Raw genomic sequence first — 16,838 nt, forward strand, 5'->3', positions numbered from 1 at the left:
GGGGCTGCCTGGAGGTCGACTATGTGGGGGATGCCTGGTGGTCGACTATGTGGGGGCTGCCTAGAGGTCGACTATGTGGGGGCTGCCTAGAGGTCGACTATGTGGGGCTGCCTAGAGGTCGACCATGTGGGGGCTGCCTGGATGTCGACACGCTATTGTAAATCGACATCTGTTACCAGGAGGTGGCAAAACAATTTATTTAAGTCTCTGTGTCACCTGAAGGCTCGTGTTGAAGGGCTGAGTTCCTTGAGAAAGGAAGGGGGGGCTGCTTGAGGGGAGGCGATATGTGTTGTCTGGAGGCTGCGGAGGACGTCTGGGAAGTTCAGGGAAATCTTGGAAGGTTGACGGGGAGGCCTGGGAAGTTGAGGAGACCTGGCGGGTGGGGAGATCCCCCTCTCACATTCAAACGAAGGAGCCTAATTGAATCCAGCGTAAACAGGGCGAAGGGGAGTGACTTTCTTGTCTACTTTTTCTACCTCGCCAAAGAATGAGCGGGAAAAGTTTTAAGTGAGGGGCGCGGGAATGTAAGAGAGAGAGGAGGGAGGGGGAAGGAAGGAGGGTAAGGGGTGGAGGGAGGGAAGGGGAGGAGGGGTAAATAGGTAAAAGGCATATGATACGTGTTGCTAAGGCTGTGCCTGTGATGGTGGTGGTGGCGAGGTGCGCGAGCTGGTGGTAAATTTTAGTAATTTTGTAATTTTGTCCCGCAGGGCGAGCTGGTGTCAGTGCTGGAAATTGGAGTCTAGCTATTAATGACCCCGTTGCGTTATAATTGAACAATGTTCGAATTATATTCGAACATTATTCTAATGTTTGAATTCCTATTCAAATCAAGCTTTAAAGCTGTAGATGGATGTGGATTTCACACCTTTAAGTGCATTGCTCTTGTTGATCACCTGGATAGAGTAGAAGTATTTCCTTACATTGTTGATACTTTCAGGTTTGCAATTTAAAGATTGTGATTGTGGTGGTGACAAGGATTATGGCAGTGGTGGGATTATTGTGGGAGGAAAAAACTATGATGCTCGGAAAGGAAGGGTGATGCTGGATGATGCTTGTACAGATAGTGTTAACACAGTAGTAATGTTGGTAGGGGAATGTGGTATTGGAAAATAGTTGTGGCGTTGATTGCAATTGCATAGCTTCACAATATAAATAATCGTATATAATAATAATATTAATACTAACAAAGACAAAAATCGTCAACAAATATGAGCAAGACTTTAATAAAGCTTTTGTGTGAGAAAGTTTCAGTATCCATCCTCCAGGTTTTTTTGGTGCGAGGCAGGAGTCTCTCTCTCTTGCGTGTGTTGACAGAATGCCAAAGAAAATACCGTCTCCACAAGTTGAAATTCTGACTGAGGGAGTGATGGCAAAAATTGAGGGAGTTAGCAGCTGTCCTGAATACGACATGAAACTGGTAAAGGAGTCGTCCAAAGTTTCCCTTCTGCTCTACTGGTGTAGACGGTGTTAAAAGTTACTGGCTCGAATTTGTGCGAGAAGCGCAGAGGAAGAGGAAAGGGAGGAGGAGAATGGAGTAGAAGGGCATGCAAGAGAACGTAAAGAGGGAGGAAGGAAGGAGGAGGAATGATAAGGGAAGAGAAGGATGCACCAGAAACGTGGACTCATACTCGTAGAGTCGAAGGCAGGTTCAAGTGTGTTTAGGCTTCGTAGTTGATGTGTTTCAAACGCCCTTCAAGCAGGCATTACAATCTGTTACCTAAATCTCTAAGAATTATTTTACAATTTGAAAATTTTCCACACACTGTTTTGATTAGAGCTTTTTACTTGCATATTTTTATCTCTTAAGTTAACCATTATCAGCTCTGAACGGCAATTATCATCTCAGCCTCTCTCTCTCTCTCCGCTCTTCCTCCCCTAGTCACAATCTCTCCCTCCCTCCTTTCCCTAGTCACAATCTCTCCCTCCTTCCTTTCCCTAGTCACAATCTCTGCCTCCCTCCCCTGGACTAAATCTCTCCCTTCATATCTAACGGCTCAACTACCCCAAGACTCAATATAAAAACCAACTCGCTGAACAACCAGTCTTCCCCCAACTACAACCTGTTAACAACTAACATAACACGACAACCTCTCTGTAAACCGTGAGCATCTTGACAAATGTTATCACTTCTCTCCGCTGATCCTCCCGGTTTTTCTCTACTGTCCCTTTATCTAAATTGCCAATTCTCCTCTTGTTCCTGTTCTGCTGTCATCCACAGTATTCCTTATTCTGTTCAGTTCCATCACTTATGAACAATTTTTGTCCATACTTAACTTTTACTTTGGATCATCTCATTTTTCCCCTTCCACACTCTTGCCGCACATATTTCTCAGAGACTGTGTGTGTGTGTGTGTGTGTGTGGTCTCGCATGCTGTCATCAGCTAAGCCACACAATCTTTGGCACTCGCTCTGCCAGGAGAGGTCCGTATATCTGTGTGGTTCTCCCGGTTCTGCAGCATTTTACATAACTATCCGTCCCACCCTGCTGTTTACCCTCTATTTCCCCAGTTATTAGTTTCCTCCCCTCACTACAGCAGCTTGAAAGTGAGAAGTTATCACTAAACATCTCCCCTAGTCATCCCAGAACTTGGATATTTCTATCTCGGTCTCTCTCTCTTCCCATTTACCCCATTTTCTCGGCATCTCCTCTCCTCCCACTCTGTCCTGTCATCTCATCCCCGCTCTTATCTCTTCTTTTCCTCCCTCCCCATTTCCCCAAGCCTGACGGAGGTCCCTGGGTGTGTAATCCATTAGGCCGGACCGAGCCTGGGCTTGGGAACACAATAAGGTTCTCGGCAGTAATTAAATCTGCCAGAGAAATATCCTTTCCGACTGTGATTGCTATGGAAATGAGGGGGAGAGTTTGGGATCTCAGGTATTTTATTAGGCACAAGATCTTTTCATGTTTGCATTTCCGTCTCTGTCTGTCTGTACGTCTGAGCGTCTGTCTGCTCTCTCTTTTTCCCCTTTCCTCGCCCTCTCTGTCTCTGTTTTACGTTTCCATTTGAATAAACGCAGTCTCTCTCTCTCTCTCTCTCTCTCTCTCTCTCTCTCTCTCTCTCTCTCTCTCTCTCTCTCTCTCTCTCTCTCTCTCTCTCTCTCTCTCTCTCTTTCTTTAAATCTATTATTTAATTGCAAATCCGCAAATTTGGTTTTGGAAAGCAATTTAGATTTACAAGGAAATATATGTGTCACGAAGATTGTGTTCCACTCAGGAGTAGCGTCGACAATAGTGAAGACAGGAGTTGTTGGTCATCTTTGAGGTCATCCTCCCTCTTTCACACACCCTCCCTCTCCCTTCCATCTCTTCCACTCCTATTCCTTCTTATAATTTTCATAGTTCATAGCTACACGTGTTACAAAGGAAATGTATGAGTAATTTGCAAAGCCGTCTGACAGCTGAGTGGACAGCGCTACGGATTCGTAGTCCTGAGGTTCCGGGTTCGATCCCCGGTGGAGGCGGAGATGTATGGGCAAAATGTTTCTTTTACTTTGATGCCACTGTTACCTAGGAGTAAATAGGTACCTGGGAGTTAGACAGTTGCTACGGTCTACTTCCTGGGGTGTGTGTAACAAAAAGGAGGCCTGGTCGAGGACCGGGCCGTGGGGATGCCAATCCCCGAAATGATCTCAAGATAACCTCAAGATAAGATAGAATGAGTTAAGCATATCGAAGGTGACTAAAGTTTCCTTCGTCACAAAGAGGTGAAAGGAAACACAAATTCCTGAAATAAAACGCAAATTAACTCCTCACCGAAGATATGAAGAGACATCAAATGCTTCACGATTGATTGATTGATAAAGATTAAGCCACCCAAGAAGTGGCACGGGCATGAATAGCCCGTAATGCTTCACGAACTATTACACCAGCCACCCATTGCCTTCAGTTAGGCGGCGCAGGGAGTTGTAATGACCATTGTTATAATTGATGAAGCCATTGTGACCTTGCCGCTCATCGGTGACGCATGGGGTGTTATTGTGACGCCTCAGGAAGGGGTGGAGGAGAGGAATCAGATTTATGGGGAGTTGGGATCAGTGGAGTGGGGAGAAGGTGTGATTGGGGGTGGGAGGAAAGAGCAGGGAGGAACGGAGGAGGGAGACAGGGCTGGGGAGAGTATAGGGGATATGGAGAATGGGGAGGATTGGGAGAGGGGAGAGAAGGGAGCAAACCTGGAGTGTTTCAGGAGTTCTTCTACTCCCCGAGCCCGGCCTGAGGACAGGCTCTACACCTCGCCAGGGAAGGGGAAACTATGGAACAAGAGAGAGAACGGATCAGGGATATTTTAGATATTTTAGCGGAGAGAAAAGGACCTTTAGGAGAGGAGTGAGGTATAAGGACTCATGGGAGATTGGAAGGAAAGGAGGGGGACGTTGGTGTGTGGGGCGGTGTATTTATAGAGGAGCATCATAGTCTAAAGGGAAATGAAGGAAGGGAAGGGACAGAAGTGGAATAGGGAGGAATACGGTAGAGTGGACGAAAATTAATGCATTAGAGAGGAAAACTTGAATAAATAGCAGGCATGAGGAAGAGGGACGTGGTGAGGATGGAGGATGAGTAGAGAGAGGACAGAGGACATAATGGGTATATGATGTATGTGACAAGAAAGATATAAGCGAAGAGTATATTCTTGTCTTGAAATGTTCGGGTTTGTATTTGTATATTTGTGTAAATATAATTGGACTCTAACCGACTCGACTAGGAGGCCGCCCCTTTCCCTTTCCCTTTCCCTTTTCCTTTCCTCTTCCCTTCCCCTTTCCCTGTCAGGGCGCCTGACACCTAGGTGCACAGCACTTCGGATTCGTAGTCATTAGGTTCCGGGTTCTATCCCCGGTGGAGGCGGAGACAATTGGAAAAAATGTTTCTTTCACCCCTGATGCCTCTGTTACCTAGCAGTAAATAGGTACCTGGGAGTTAGACAGCTGCTACGGGCTGTTTCTTGGGGATGTGTAACAAAAAGGAGGCCTGATCGAGGACCTGGCCGCGGGGACGCTAAGCCCCGAAATTATCTCAAGATAACCTCAAGATTCCCGTCAAGAAGCTGGAACAAGCCCCCGTGGACTCTCAAGGACTCTACCCCCCCCCCTCCCTCCCCCTTACAAGCAGCTGGAACAACCCCTCTGGACGACCGACGCCGCTCCGCCTTCGTCTCCAGATTTATGATCGACTTCCGACAAGTTGAAATTGTTGACAAGTGAATTCAGTCCAACAGCATGTTTCTTCCTCGGCGACTCCTGGCTGGAAATTGATTGAATACATGATTTTGTGTGTGTACTTACCTAGTTGTGCTTGCGGGGGTTGAGCTCTGGCTCTTTGGTCCCGCCTCTCAACTGTCAATCAACTAATGTACAGGTTCCTGAGCCTACTGGGCTGCATCATATCTACACTTGAAGCTGTGTATGGAGTCAGCCTCCACCACCTCACTTCATAATGCATTCCATTTGTCTACTACTCTGACACCGAAAAAAATCGTTCTAGTGTCTCTAAGGCTCATTTGGGCACTCAATTTCCACCTGTGTCCCCTAATGCTTGTGCCCCTTGTGTTAAATAGTCTGTCCTTATTTACCCTATCAATTCCTATGAGAATCTTGTATGTGGTGATCATGTGTGTGCGTGCGCGCGCGCGCGCGCGCGTGTGTGTGTGTGTGTGTGTGTGTGTGTGTGTGTGCGCGCGTGCGTACGCGAGCATGTGCTCTCCTATTTTGCCTGTAGGATCAGGTATTAGCTCTAGGGCCACACGCCTTTTAATTGCCGGTTATCTAATGTACTTATTCCCGACTTATCTTGATATTATACCTGATATCTATTGTATTGCTCACAGGTGGACACACGCTCGCTCGTGCGCACCGCCAGGTTGCATCCCACAACAGCCGGTATCCTTTCAGGTTAACCTTTTACTCTCATGTAAACAGTAGCATCAGATGAAAGAAACTCTGCTGAAGTGTTTCTGTGTCGGCCGGGAATGGATCCCTGGGTTGTGAAACACGGACCCTGCTAAACCCTGTTAGTCTGTGGCGTCCGTCCTGCCTGTGGTGTAAAGCTCCATACTCAGATTTTCTTTCTAAACGCTAACTGTATCCTGGCCAGCCCTGCTCTGCTCTGTCCTACCCTGTCCTGCCCTGCCCTGCCCTGCTCTGCTCTGCTTTGTCTTACCTTGCCTTGCCCTGCCCTGTTCGGCCCGGCCCTGTCCTGTCCTGCCCTGCCCTGCCCTGCCCTGCCCTGCCCTGCCCTGCCCTGCCCTGCCCTGCCCTGCCCTGCCCTGTCCTTCCCTGCCCTGCCCTGCCCTGTCCTGTCCTACCCTGCCCTGCTCTGCCCTGCCCTGCCCTGTCCTGCCCTGCCCTGCCCTGCCCTGCCTTGCCCTTTCCCAACTCCCCAAACTCTCGGTCCCAACTCCCCAAACTCTCGGTCCCAACTCCCCAAACTTTCCTCCCCATCCGGCCATCCCAAGCGAAAGTCTCCTTCGATTAGCTCGTTCTTCCACCTCTGCAGTTTTCATCACGCTTCAACTCTCACCCTAAGTCGTCGGCTTCCCCTTAACCCAAACTAGCCGGCCTCTCCAACACCGCTGCTGGGCAGATCTTCCTTGCATATTTCTCTCCTTCCTTTTTCTTAGTTTCTCATAAGGAACCAGCACCTAACTTCGCTAGCATCATCATCTACCATCACTATACCCACTACCACAATCCCCCCCCTCATCAATTGCTACTACCCAGTATCACAATCAACCACATGACTCACCACCCACCACAACCAACATCACCCACCATAATCACCACCCACTACAACTATCACCATCACCACAACTATCACCACCAACAACCACAACTATCACCACCAACAACCACAACTATCACCACCAACAACCACAACTATCACCACCAACAACCACAACTATCACCACCATCAACCACAACTATCACCACCACCACAACTATCACCACCCACCACAACTATCACCACAACCCACCCCAATCGTCACCATTACCCCCAGCACTGACCAGAATCATCACCACCACCCACCACAATCACCACCCACCACAATCAGCACCACCCACCACAATCACCACCCACCACTACCACCACACTCACCACCCTTACCATACAGCAAACCGTACTTCTTGCAAGCATGGAAATTTAAGTAATAGTAAAAACGAACTAGTGGCTTTCATCCAGATTTTTAATTAAGATTTGAGCCTGAGCTGCAAATGCACTTTAGATTCTATTAGATAAACCCATGACGGTAAATAGCTGTAAATGCTGTAAATGACGTTTTTTTCTTTTCTTAGTGTGACAGGACTCTACTTACTGAAATTTAAAATACTTGGAATCAGGGAATATGGAATTCTAGTGTTCGTTTCAGATTGGGAGAGGGGTAAAATAATATATCGAAAAAACATTTGTGATATAAAAAAAATTATATACAAGATCTCATCACAGTACTCAATAAATAATTGACTAGTCGAGAATCAACAAAGCAGATTATTTGAAATCCCTTTCCTCTCAATGGGATTTCCTCTTCCATCTGAATTTCGTCTTCCTCCCATTAGGATTTCCTTTCCCTCCCACCAGGATCACATCCACTCACCTTTCAAGAACCTTCACCTCCAAACTCAATCTCCTTGAGTTTGCCGTGAAGCTCAGCTATGTATTTAAAGTAAAGTCCAGCTATGTATTAGTTTTGCCCATATTTCAAATTACTTTGATACTTTTGTTACTGGTAATACTTCGTGTACTGGAGCACAGCACTTCGTTATGCCAGAGCTTCGAGGAACTCACTCACGTGCTATATTCATTCCCTTGTACATTACGCTGGGGAGGGATGGGGGAGCAAGGTACACTGTCGAAGAATACAGAGAATAATGAGTTCGTTGATTTGACCTTTGTTTTGTAATTTGGGTAAGTAACCTGGAGTAGAAGCTACAGTCTCTTAGACGTGGGTGGGGGGAGGGGAATGATAGCTACAGCCTTGTAATTATTCACCAGTGTGAATGTGCTTCGGATTCTATGTTAAACCTGAAGCCCTGTGGAAACCAAACATTTAAGAGAGGTGGTTCCTGCAGGGCTTCCTCTAGGGCTTCCTCTGGGGCTTCCTCCAGGGCTTGACGGCGGCTCTTGCTGGCTTTAAAACCTAAATTACCGGACCTCTATGTCGCTCTTCGGCCTGGCGAGGTAATTATGTCTGCGTATCGCTGTTTATAACGACAAGAGCTCGGGGAGTAAGCAAACTATTCGTGCCAGGCTCCGCAACATTCCGGACTGTGTCGAGTGTATTAAACCCGGCATAAAACAGAATAATATGTGGGGTTTATCGATGCTCGGGGCGTCTGTCGGGTTGTGTTGTTCCCGGCTTTGTGTTCGTGTGGGGGAAGGGGGTGAAGGGGGGTGTGTATGTTTGAGAGGGAGGAAGAGGGGGAGGGGGAGACGTGAATGCTTTTTGTGACGTGGTGTTGGTGGGGAGTATGGAGACGTGCATTTGTGGAAGAGAAGAGCAGAATAAGCAGCAGAGATAACAAAAGCAGCGCCTAGGACCCGTGCCAAGACCTACGTTACTGCCCCTTTTTCGCTTGACCAGTGCACGTAGCGAGGTCAACATGACTGTACTAGAGAGAGAGAGAGAGAGAGAGAGAGAGAGAGAGAGAGAGAGAGAGAGAGAGAGAGAGAGAGAGAGAGAGAGAGAGAGAGAGAGAGAGAGAGAGAGAGAGAGAGAGAGGGGATGATGATGATGATGCTGGAGCATGAGATTAAATTATTTACGCATGTTTATTTTTAAGAAAAAGGGGAGAAGATGAAGAGGGGAAAGAAGGAAGGTATAAGGGGCATTGGTTGGGAGAAAGGAGAGATTGGTTGAATGGATATGTATGTATGTATTGTAAGTGAGATTATTAGTTGATGTGTGGGAATGGAGTCTGGGGATCTCATGATAGATCTTGGGTTATACACACTCCCAAGTATCAAACACCACGCGCACGCATACGCACAAGCAGGCATACGCATACGCACACGCAGGCATGTGCATACATATGCACTCGCGCACACGCTCACGCACACACACACACACGCGCGCGCGCGCACACACACACACACACACACACACACACACACACACACACACACACACACACACACACACACACATACACACACACACACACACACACACACACACACACACACACACACACACACACACACACACACACACACACAGGTGGAAACTGATTGCCCAAATGAGCCACAGAGATATAAGAAAGAACTTTTTTAGTGTCAGTGGTTGACAAATTAAATGCATTAGGCAGTGATGTGGTGGAGGCTGACTCCATACACAGCTTCAAGTGTAGATATGATAGAGCCCAACAGGCTCAGGAACCTGTACACCTGTTGATATACAGTTGAGAGGCGGGACCAAAGAGCCAGAGCTCAACCCCCGTAAGAACAAATAGGTGAGTACATACACACACACACACGGGCAGTAAAAAAAAAATAACAGAAAAGCATCTCAAGGCTCAAGCACCATATTGCTATGTTAAAATTCTGAACAAGGGCTAATCTGTTCTTACCAGCTCAATTACCTATAGAGAATAATAACCCCCAAATTGTTCTTCACATGTCAATTTGTTACATGTTCTTGTTCCAAGCCCTTTTTACCCAGCCAAGGTAATTCCCACAATTGGTGACGATTACCGTATTGTAGAACACCCCATGACGTGTGTGTGTGGGGGGGGGGCAACCTGCCGTTATGTTCTGTTTTCAGGGTGATCTCTGTGACCGGTGCTGCTGTGGTATAGTGGTGAAGGTGCTGGTAGTGTAGTGATGGTGGTTGTTGTTGTTGTTGTGGTGGTGGTGATAGTGCTGTTAATGGAAAGGTTGTTTGACTACTTCGGAAATCAAGTTTTATTGGTTATAGGTGAGCTGTAGATGGGTAAACTATGAGGACTTGTGTGTGTATATTTGGTGGTGGTGATGGGGCGACACTGCCTGAAGTCAGTATACTAATAATTGTGAACTGTTCCTTCGTCACAAGTCTGAACAAGCGTGCCACACACCGCCCAAACTAGATAACAAGCCAGCCGCTGAGGCGAGGTTAACGAGCGGTAATTTTCCTGCCAATCAGCGCGTGATTCTGCTTAGTGGATAATTTGATTGTTTAGGAAAATTTGAGCCAATTTCAACAATTATTCGAGCTGGTTGTGCTCTTGTCGCGCGATGCTCTTATATATTATATCATATTATATTATATATATTATACATATATTATATTATACATATATTATATATATATATATATATATATATATATATATATATATATATATATATATATATATATATATATATATATATATATATATATATATATATATATATATTAGTTTTAGTTGGCTTATTTAATAATGATTTTTAGTGAGCCTTTTTTTAATGTTTTTTCCTGGTATACTATATAAATATTTTAGAGGGTTCAATTATTAATATAATTTTTTTCAATTATTAATCATTTACTAGTTATTTACTTAGTCACAAGCAAGAACTATTTTTTTTGTCCTATTTTGCGGTGCGTGTACACATACACTTCATTAAACACTGTTTTTGTGTTATTAATCACTCAAGTACAGGATATTTTAACTGTTGAATCGTATGCATGTTTAGGTCGCCAATATCGTGTCAAAACAAGTTTGATGATTTTTGATGATTGGAGCATCACAATTGTGTTGGTAGTGGAAATATCCATTTTGGTGTCCATGCGACACATTTGTTATTTTCGTTTTGTTTTACACAGGAACAGACTTAGAGCTTTATATTACCATAACCCTAGGAAAGCCTCGCATTATACTACTCCCCTCTGTTGATCAAGCAGTAATTGGGTACCAAGTTGTTAACTAATAAACGTGTCGTCACGTTCCATGTTCTTGAGGAAGTTGTAGAGAAGGTAAGTGTGGGAAGGATGTTTCTTATGGGCATTCCAAACCACAAACTGCCACATCACTTGTATGGTGTAGTGTGTGCATCTGGGGCACTGTTGTTTTAGATTCATCTACTCAGAAAAAAAGTACGTGCTTCCAAGTAGCACGGGCTATAGTGAGCCCGAAGTGGACTTACCGGGCACAGGAGCGGGGCTGTGTCTGGGGCACTGTTGTTGTTGTTATAGATTCAGCTACTCGGAACAAGTTCCAAGTAGCACGGGCTATGGTGACCCCGTAACTTACCTGGCACGGGAGTGGTGCCTGGGTCTGGGGCACTGGGCCGGCTGGATTATATTTGCCTCTCATGTGACGTGTGGCTCCAGCGATAATACTGCGAACATGAATACCATATTGGTGGGAATACTTCGTGATGGATCTGATTTCGAATTGTTAAGGGCTCTTTAAAACTTTGCATTTAGGTGATGCTCAAACCCTCTCGAGACATGCAAATATTGCTTCAACATCTTTCACATCTCTGGTGAAGATAGAAACTGGCGCAACTCTCTACTTGTAATATGTTGAAACCCCAGTATGCATTCCGTTGGCGTTTTTACTTCTCACATTATAGCAAGCTTTGAGTCGGAACAAACCAGTGGTGAACAGACTTTAACGTATCGTTTCGCCTCTAGAATGAACAATCCACCTTTTCGCCTTCCATCCCCCTCCCCTCCCCTCCCCCTCCCCTCCCCCTCCCCTCCCCCTCCCCTCCCCCTCTCTTACCCAGTCTTATGGATCAAATAGTTTCAAAGTTTTCAGCAGTCTTAGGGGAGTCTTAAGCTACCCATACTAAACGTGATGATCAAACTTTTAGATGTAATGATCGAAAATCCTAAAGAAAACCTCTCCTTTCTGAAGTTCAGCATCATACCGCCCTTAATTCTACCAGAAGACCAGCTGAGAAGTACAATAATAAAAACTAACCCGCCTTCCGCTTCTTCTGCACTCTGAAAATCTGACCCCACATAAATACAATAGAAAATCTGACCCCACATAAATACAATAGAAAATCTGACCCGCGCCTAAAATGCAATAGAGAGTCTGGCCCGACCACAAAAACAACATAAATATTCCGGTGGTGATTATGATAAAATGTAACCGAGGAAAGTTTTGACCATCGACGTAAACTCTCCAGCATGCCATAACTCGTCCTCGACCCTATCACGAATCACAATCACAGACCAGAGGTTCCCCAGGCAAGCAATGGCTTAAATTTGCGACGAAAATTATGAACGGGAGAATGTGAAGAATGTAAGCCAAGCAGGAGGCGAAGGCTCTGGAGGGCCAATACGCTGCTTCCATCACACTGGCGACGAGAGATCTTGGGGTCATCCATCACGATAACTCGCTTCCTCCATCATCGATGCCTCCGGGAGGGTGATGGAGGCCGGGGGAGGTAGTGATGATGACGCTCATAAGCCTTCCCTGATCTCCATACTTCCATCTACGGTATCATCCATACTTCCATCTACGGTATCATCCATACTTCCATCTACAGTATCATCCATACTTCCATCTACAGTATCATCCATACTTCCATCTACAGTATCATCCATACTTCCATCTACAGTATCATCCATACTTCCATCTACAGTATCATCCATACTTCCATCTACGGTATCATCCATACTTCCATCTACAGTATCATCCATACTTCCATCTACAGTATCATCCATACTTCCATCTACGGTATCATCCATACTTCCATCTACGGTATCATCCATACTTCCATCTACAGTATCATCCATACTTCCATCTACAGTATCATCCATACTTCCATCTACAGTATCATCCATACTTCCATCTACAGTATCATCCATACTTCCATCTACAGTATCATCCATACTTCCATCTACGGTATCATCCATACTTCCATCTACAGTATCATCCATACTTCCATCTACAGTATCATCCATACTTCCATTTGTGACCATTTTTTTTTACCTTTTTGTGACATATAATCTTACCATTTTCCACTTTTCTGTGTCTATATCTTGATTCGGAATTGATAATATAAATAACTATAATAATTATATTAATATAGAATCAATAAAAATTATGCGTGTTAAAAGAAATTAAAACTTGTCTTTGATTATTATAACTAAATAATTATCACAATAATAACATTAAGTTAACACAACTCTCAGTATAGATTTTGTACCCTCATGCACTGGAGCTGGAGTTTACCTGGAGTTTACACTGAACTTGAGTTTACCTGGAGAGGATTCTGGGAGTTCAAAGCCCCAAGCCCGGCCTGGGGTCAGGTTTGACTTGTGATATCGTTTTCCAACAGACTGTTGCTTGGGACCCGGGGACCCAGATATCAACTACAAACTGCTTGGTGGTCAGGCACTTTTTACAGGAACTTGTCTAATTGCTTCTTGAAGTTAACTTTAGTTATGGTAATATTTCTTATTTTTGCTGGGAGGGTTATTGAACAACCCTCTGATGTTCATATGATGTTCTCTGTGCATATGGAACCTCTGTTTTTCTCACTGGTTCTATTCTGCATTTCCTTCCGTATTGTTCACTCCTGTATTATATATACTGTGAACATTTGGGAGCTGGCCCTTCCAGTATTATACATGTATGCCTTTTGATACCTTTCTTCACCTTTCCTGGGAGTGCATTTTCCACCTATATTCATTGATAAATGTCTTTATACCTCTTCCATTTCCCCCCTCCCCCTCTCCCATCTTTACTCTCCTCATTCTGCCTCTTCCACTTACTCACTCCCGTCAAACTTCCCTCTCAACACTTCACACATCGTTTAATCACTCCTATCACTATTCTCTCCCCATTCGTTTCAACCATTCACTCCCATCTCATCCTATACCAATTCCTCTCTCACACCCCTCCACTCATCTCGCATTTCCCTATTACATCCCTCTTAGTCTCCTCTTACACCCTTCTCTCACATCCCCTCCAAACCCCCCTCCCCGTCCTTTCCCCCCCTCTTCAAGTCCTGTTCTTGGTGCCATGGCAACAACCACCAGTTCCAGCCATAGTCTGTTTAAATTCTCACCCCCAGAGTACCACGCCTCCCCACCTCCGCCTTCCTCCCCATCTACCCACCTCCCCAAATACAATCCACCTACCCTCCCTCCTACCCCTTCCCTCCATGCCAGGTTCCCCTGGCTGTTGATTACAGTTTAACGAGCTTTCATAAAATCCAGGAACTCGGCGATTTTGATTCCTGTAATCACTGCCGAATTCCCGGAATTTTCGGTCCGGGTGGACGGAGGAGATGCAATTACCGTGGGCGGTACTCAGGTAAACACCGCCACTGTGTAATTATCACGTGCAGTAGCTCCTGTTGCCAGCTGGTACGGTACTGTTGCCAGCTGGTACGGTACTGTTGCCAGCTGGTGCGGTATTGTTGCCAGCTGGTGCGGTACTGTTGCCAGCTGGTACGGTACTGTTGCCAGCTGGTGCGGTACTGTTGCCAGCTGGTGCGGTACTGTTGCCAGCTGGTGCGGTACTGTTGCCTGCTGGTACGGTACTGTTGCCAGCTGGTACGGTACTGTTGCCCGTTGGTACGATACTGTTGCCAGCTGGTACGGTACTGTTGCCAGCTGCCACAATACTGTTGCCTGCTGGTACGGTACTGTTGCAGGCTGGTGCGGTACTGTTGCCAGCTGCCAGAATACTGTTGCCAGCTGCTACAAAACGTGCTTCCAGCTTCTACGAGTGTAGTTGTAATATTACAAGCAATGGTAGTAGTTGTAGTGACAGTAGTTACATTATTAGTTACACTAGATTATTATTATAAGTAACATTAATCGTTTAATTATTACCATTAATAGTAGAGTAATAATATAATTAGCTATAGTTGTAGCAGTATTTCACATTTGCAAAAGGACATGTTAGAATTGTGGGGTTTTCAACTGTGAGTCAGAGCTGGAGAAAGTGGAGCGTGGGAAGAGGGCCTTCTAATTTTCTGGTCGCAACCTTACCTGTCTACTGAGGACTTGCGACACAACCGGTGACATTTGCTAATGTATGACCGTCCCTCAAACCGTCTCGGTAAACTCTCAGAGACCTTCAGTTACCTATATTACTATATTACACACACACTTACACATTCACACACACTCCTGATAGCAGGAGACCAGATACAAGGTATAATTTGGGAGATGAAATACTTCAAGAGTCAGAGAGAGAGAGAGACCTGTGGGTTGATATAACGCCAGACCTGTTCCCTGAAGCCCATATCAAGAGGATAACATATGCGGCATATGCCAGGTTGGCTAATATAAGAACGGCCTTGAGAAACTTGTGTAAGTAATCATTCATTACTTTAGTATACTACATATGTCAGACCAAGCCTGGAGTATGCGGCCCCAGCATGGAGTCCATATCTAGTCAAGGATAAGATTAAACTGGAAAAGGTTCAAAGGTTTGCCACCAGACTAGTACCCGAACGGAGGAGTATGAGCTACCAGGAGAGAATACTGGAAGTAAACATCACGTCACTGGGAGACAGAAGAGTTAGGGGGGACATGATCGCAACATACAAGACTCTCAGAGGAATTGATAGGGTAGATAAAGACATACTATTTAACATCAGGGGCACACGCACTAGGAGACACGGGTGGAAATTGAGTGCCCAAATGAGCCATAGAGACATTAGAAAGAATTTTTTTAAGTGTCAGAGTAGTAGACAAATGGAATGTATTAGAGAGTGATGTGGTGGAGGCTGACTCCATATACAGTTTCAAGTGTAGATATGATAGTGCCCAGTAGGCTCAGGAACCTGTACATTAGTTGATTGACAGTTGAGAGGCGGGACCAAGGAGCCAGAGCTCATCCCCTGCTTGCACAAATAGGTGAGTACAAATAGGTGAGTATACACACACACTCACATTGCTCAATAAAAACAAAAACATGCATCCATTGCTTTTTTCGCTATCACTGCCAAATATCAGATAACATATTGGCAGTAAAGTTGGTGGTGCCTCGTAAATAGCGATGATCCCAGTGATGGAACAGCTCTGCCGCTTCTATTAATGCCTCGGGTAATGTCAAAACCCACATTAGTGCCTTTATGGCGCGTAGGGAGCATGCCTGCATCACACAACGACCTTCAACGTTGTTTAGATACGTTTCTGGGCCTCGTTATCTCTCAATTTATTTACACACACTCGTTTTCAGCCTCTCATTGTCTACCAACTTATTTTTATCTATCTTTACTCTATTGCTCTCAACTAGTTTCCTTTTCACTCTTTTTACTCTCCTCTCTCAAATTTTCTCTCTTCCTTTTCTCTCCTCTCTCAACATTTCCAATAACATTTCCCAACATTTAAACATATTCCACTATTCCAGCACAGAAATAAATACACTGTGCATTTCGAAATCGTTTTTAACGATAGGATTACATGAAGACCATATTAAATAATTGTATAGTTTAATATTCCAGTAAAATCATTTTAACAGTGATGTGTGCGCGTCCCTGTGAGAAAATAACCCTGAGGTCTGTTATCAATAACTCTAAACGGTATTGTGTTGGTTAAAAACAAATAAAACTAATAAGGATCGCCGTACAAGTATTTGCGAGGTGATGAAGCTATTCAGGGTTTAATTTCCCCATTGTTATTGACCTTGTAATTGGATCATCGTGAAGGCGATAACCAGCATTAACAGTGTAGTCACGGGAAAGTGTGTACTCACCTATTTGTACTCACCTATTTGTGTCTGCAGGATCGAGCATTGACTCTTGGATCCCGCCTTTCGAGCATCGGTTGTTTACAGCAATGTCTATGATCCTATTTCCCTATCATACCAAGTTTTAAAATTATGAATAGTATTTTCTTCCACAACCTGTTCCTTAAATGCATTCCATTTTCCCACTACTCTCACGCTAAAAGAAAACTTCCTAACATCCC

The 16,838-nt window shown here is 44.9% G+C and overlaps 1 protein-coding gene across 1 annotated transcript; it reads right to left on the bottom strand.

The window, feature by feature from the left end:
- Positions 1 to 12,365: 12,365 nt before the first annotated feature.
- On the bottom strand, positions 12,366 to 12,869 carry LOC138353368 (uncharacterized). Its single transcript, XM_069306369.1, has one exon. It carries the CDS (start codon positions 12,867 to 12,869, stop codon positions 12,366 to 12,368), a length of 504 nt encoding a protein of 167 aa, XP_069162470.1.
- Between the last annotated feature and the right edge of the window lie 3,969 nt (positions 12,870 to 16,838).

This window comes from Procambarus clarkii, chromosome 57, assembly GCF_040958095.1.
Source record: "Procambarus clarkii isolate CNS0578487 chromosome 57, FALCON_Pclarkii_2.0, whole genome shotgun sequence".
Lineage (NCBI taxonomy): Eukaryota > Metazoa > Arthropoda > Malacostraca > Decapoda > Cambaridae > Procambarus > Procambarus clarkii.

Excerpts from the sequence above, each read along its gene's own strand:
- LOC138353368 (XM_069306369.1), bottom strand. The coding sequence starts at position 12,869 with ATGGATGATACTGTAGATGGAAGTATGGATGATACTGTAGATGGAAGT.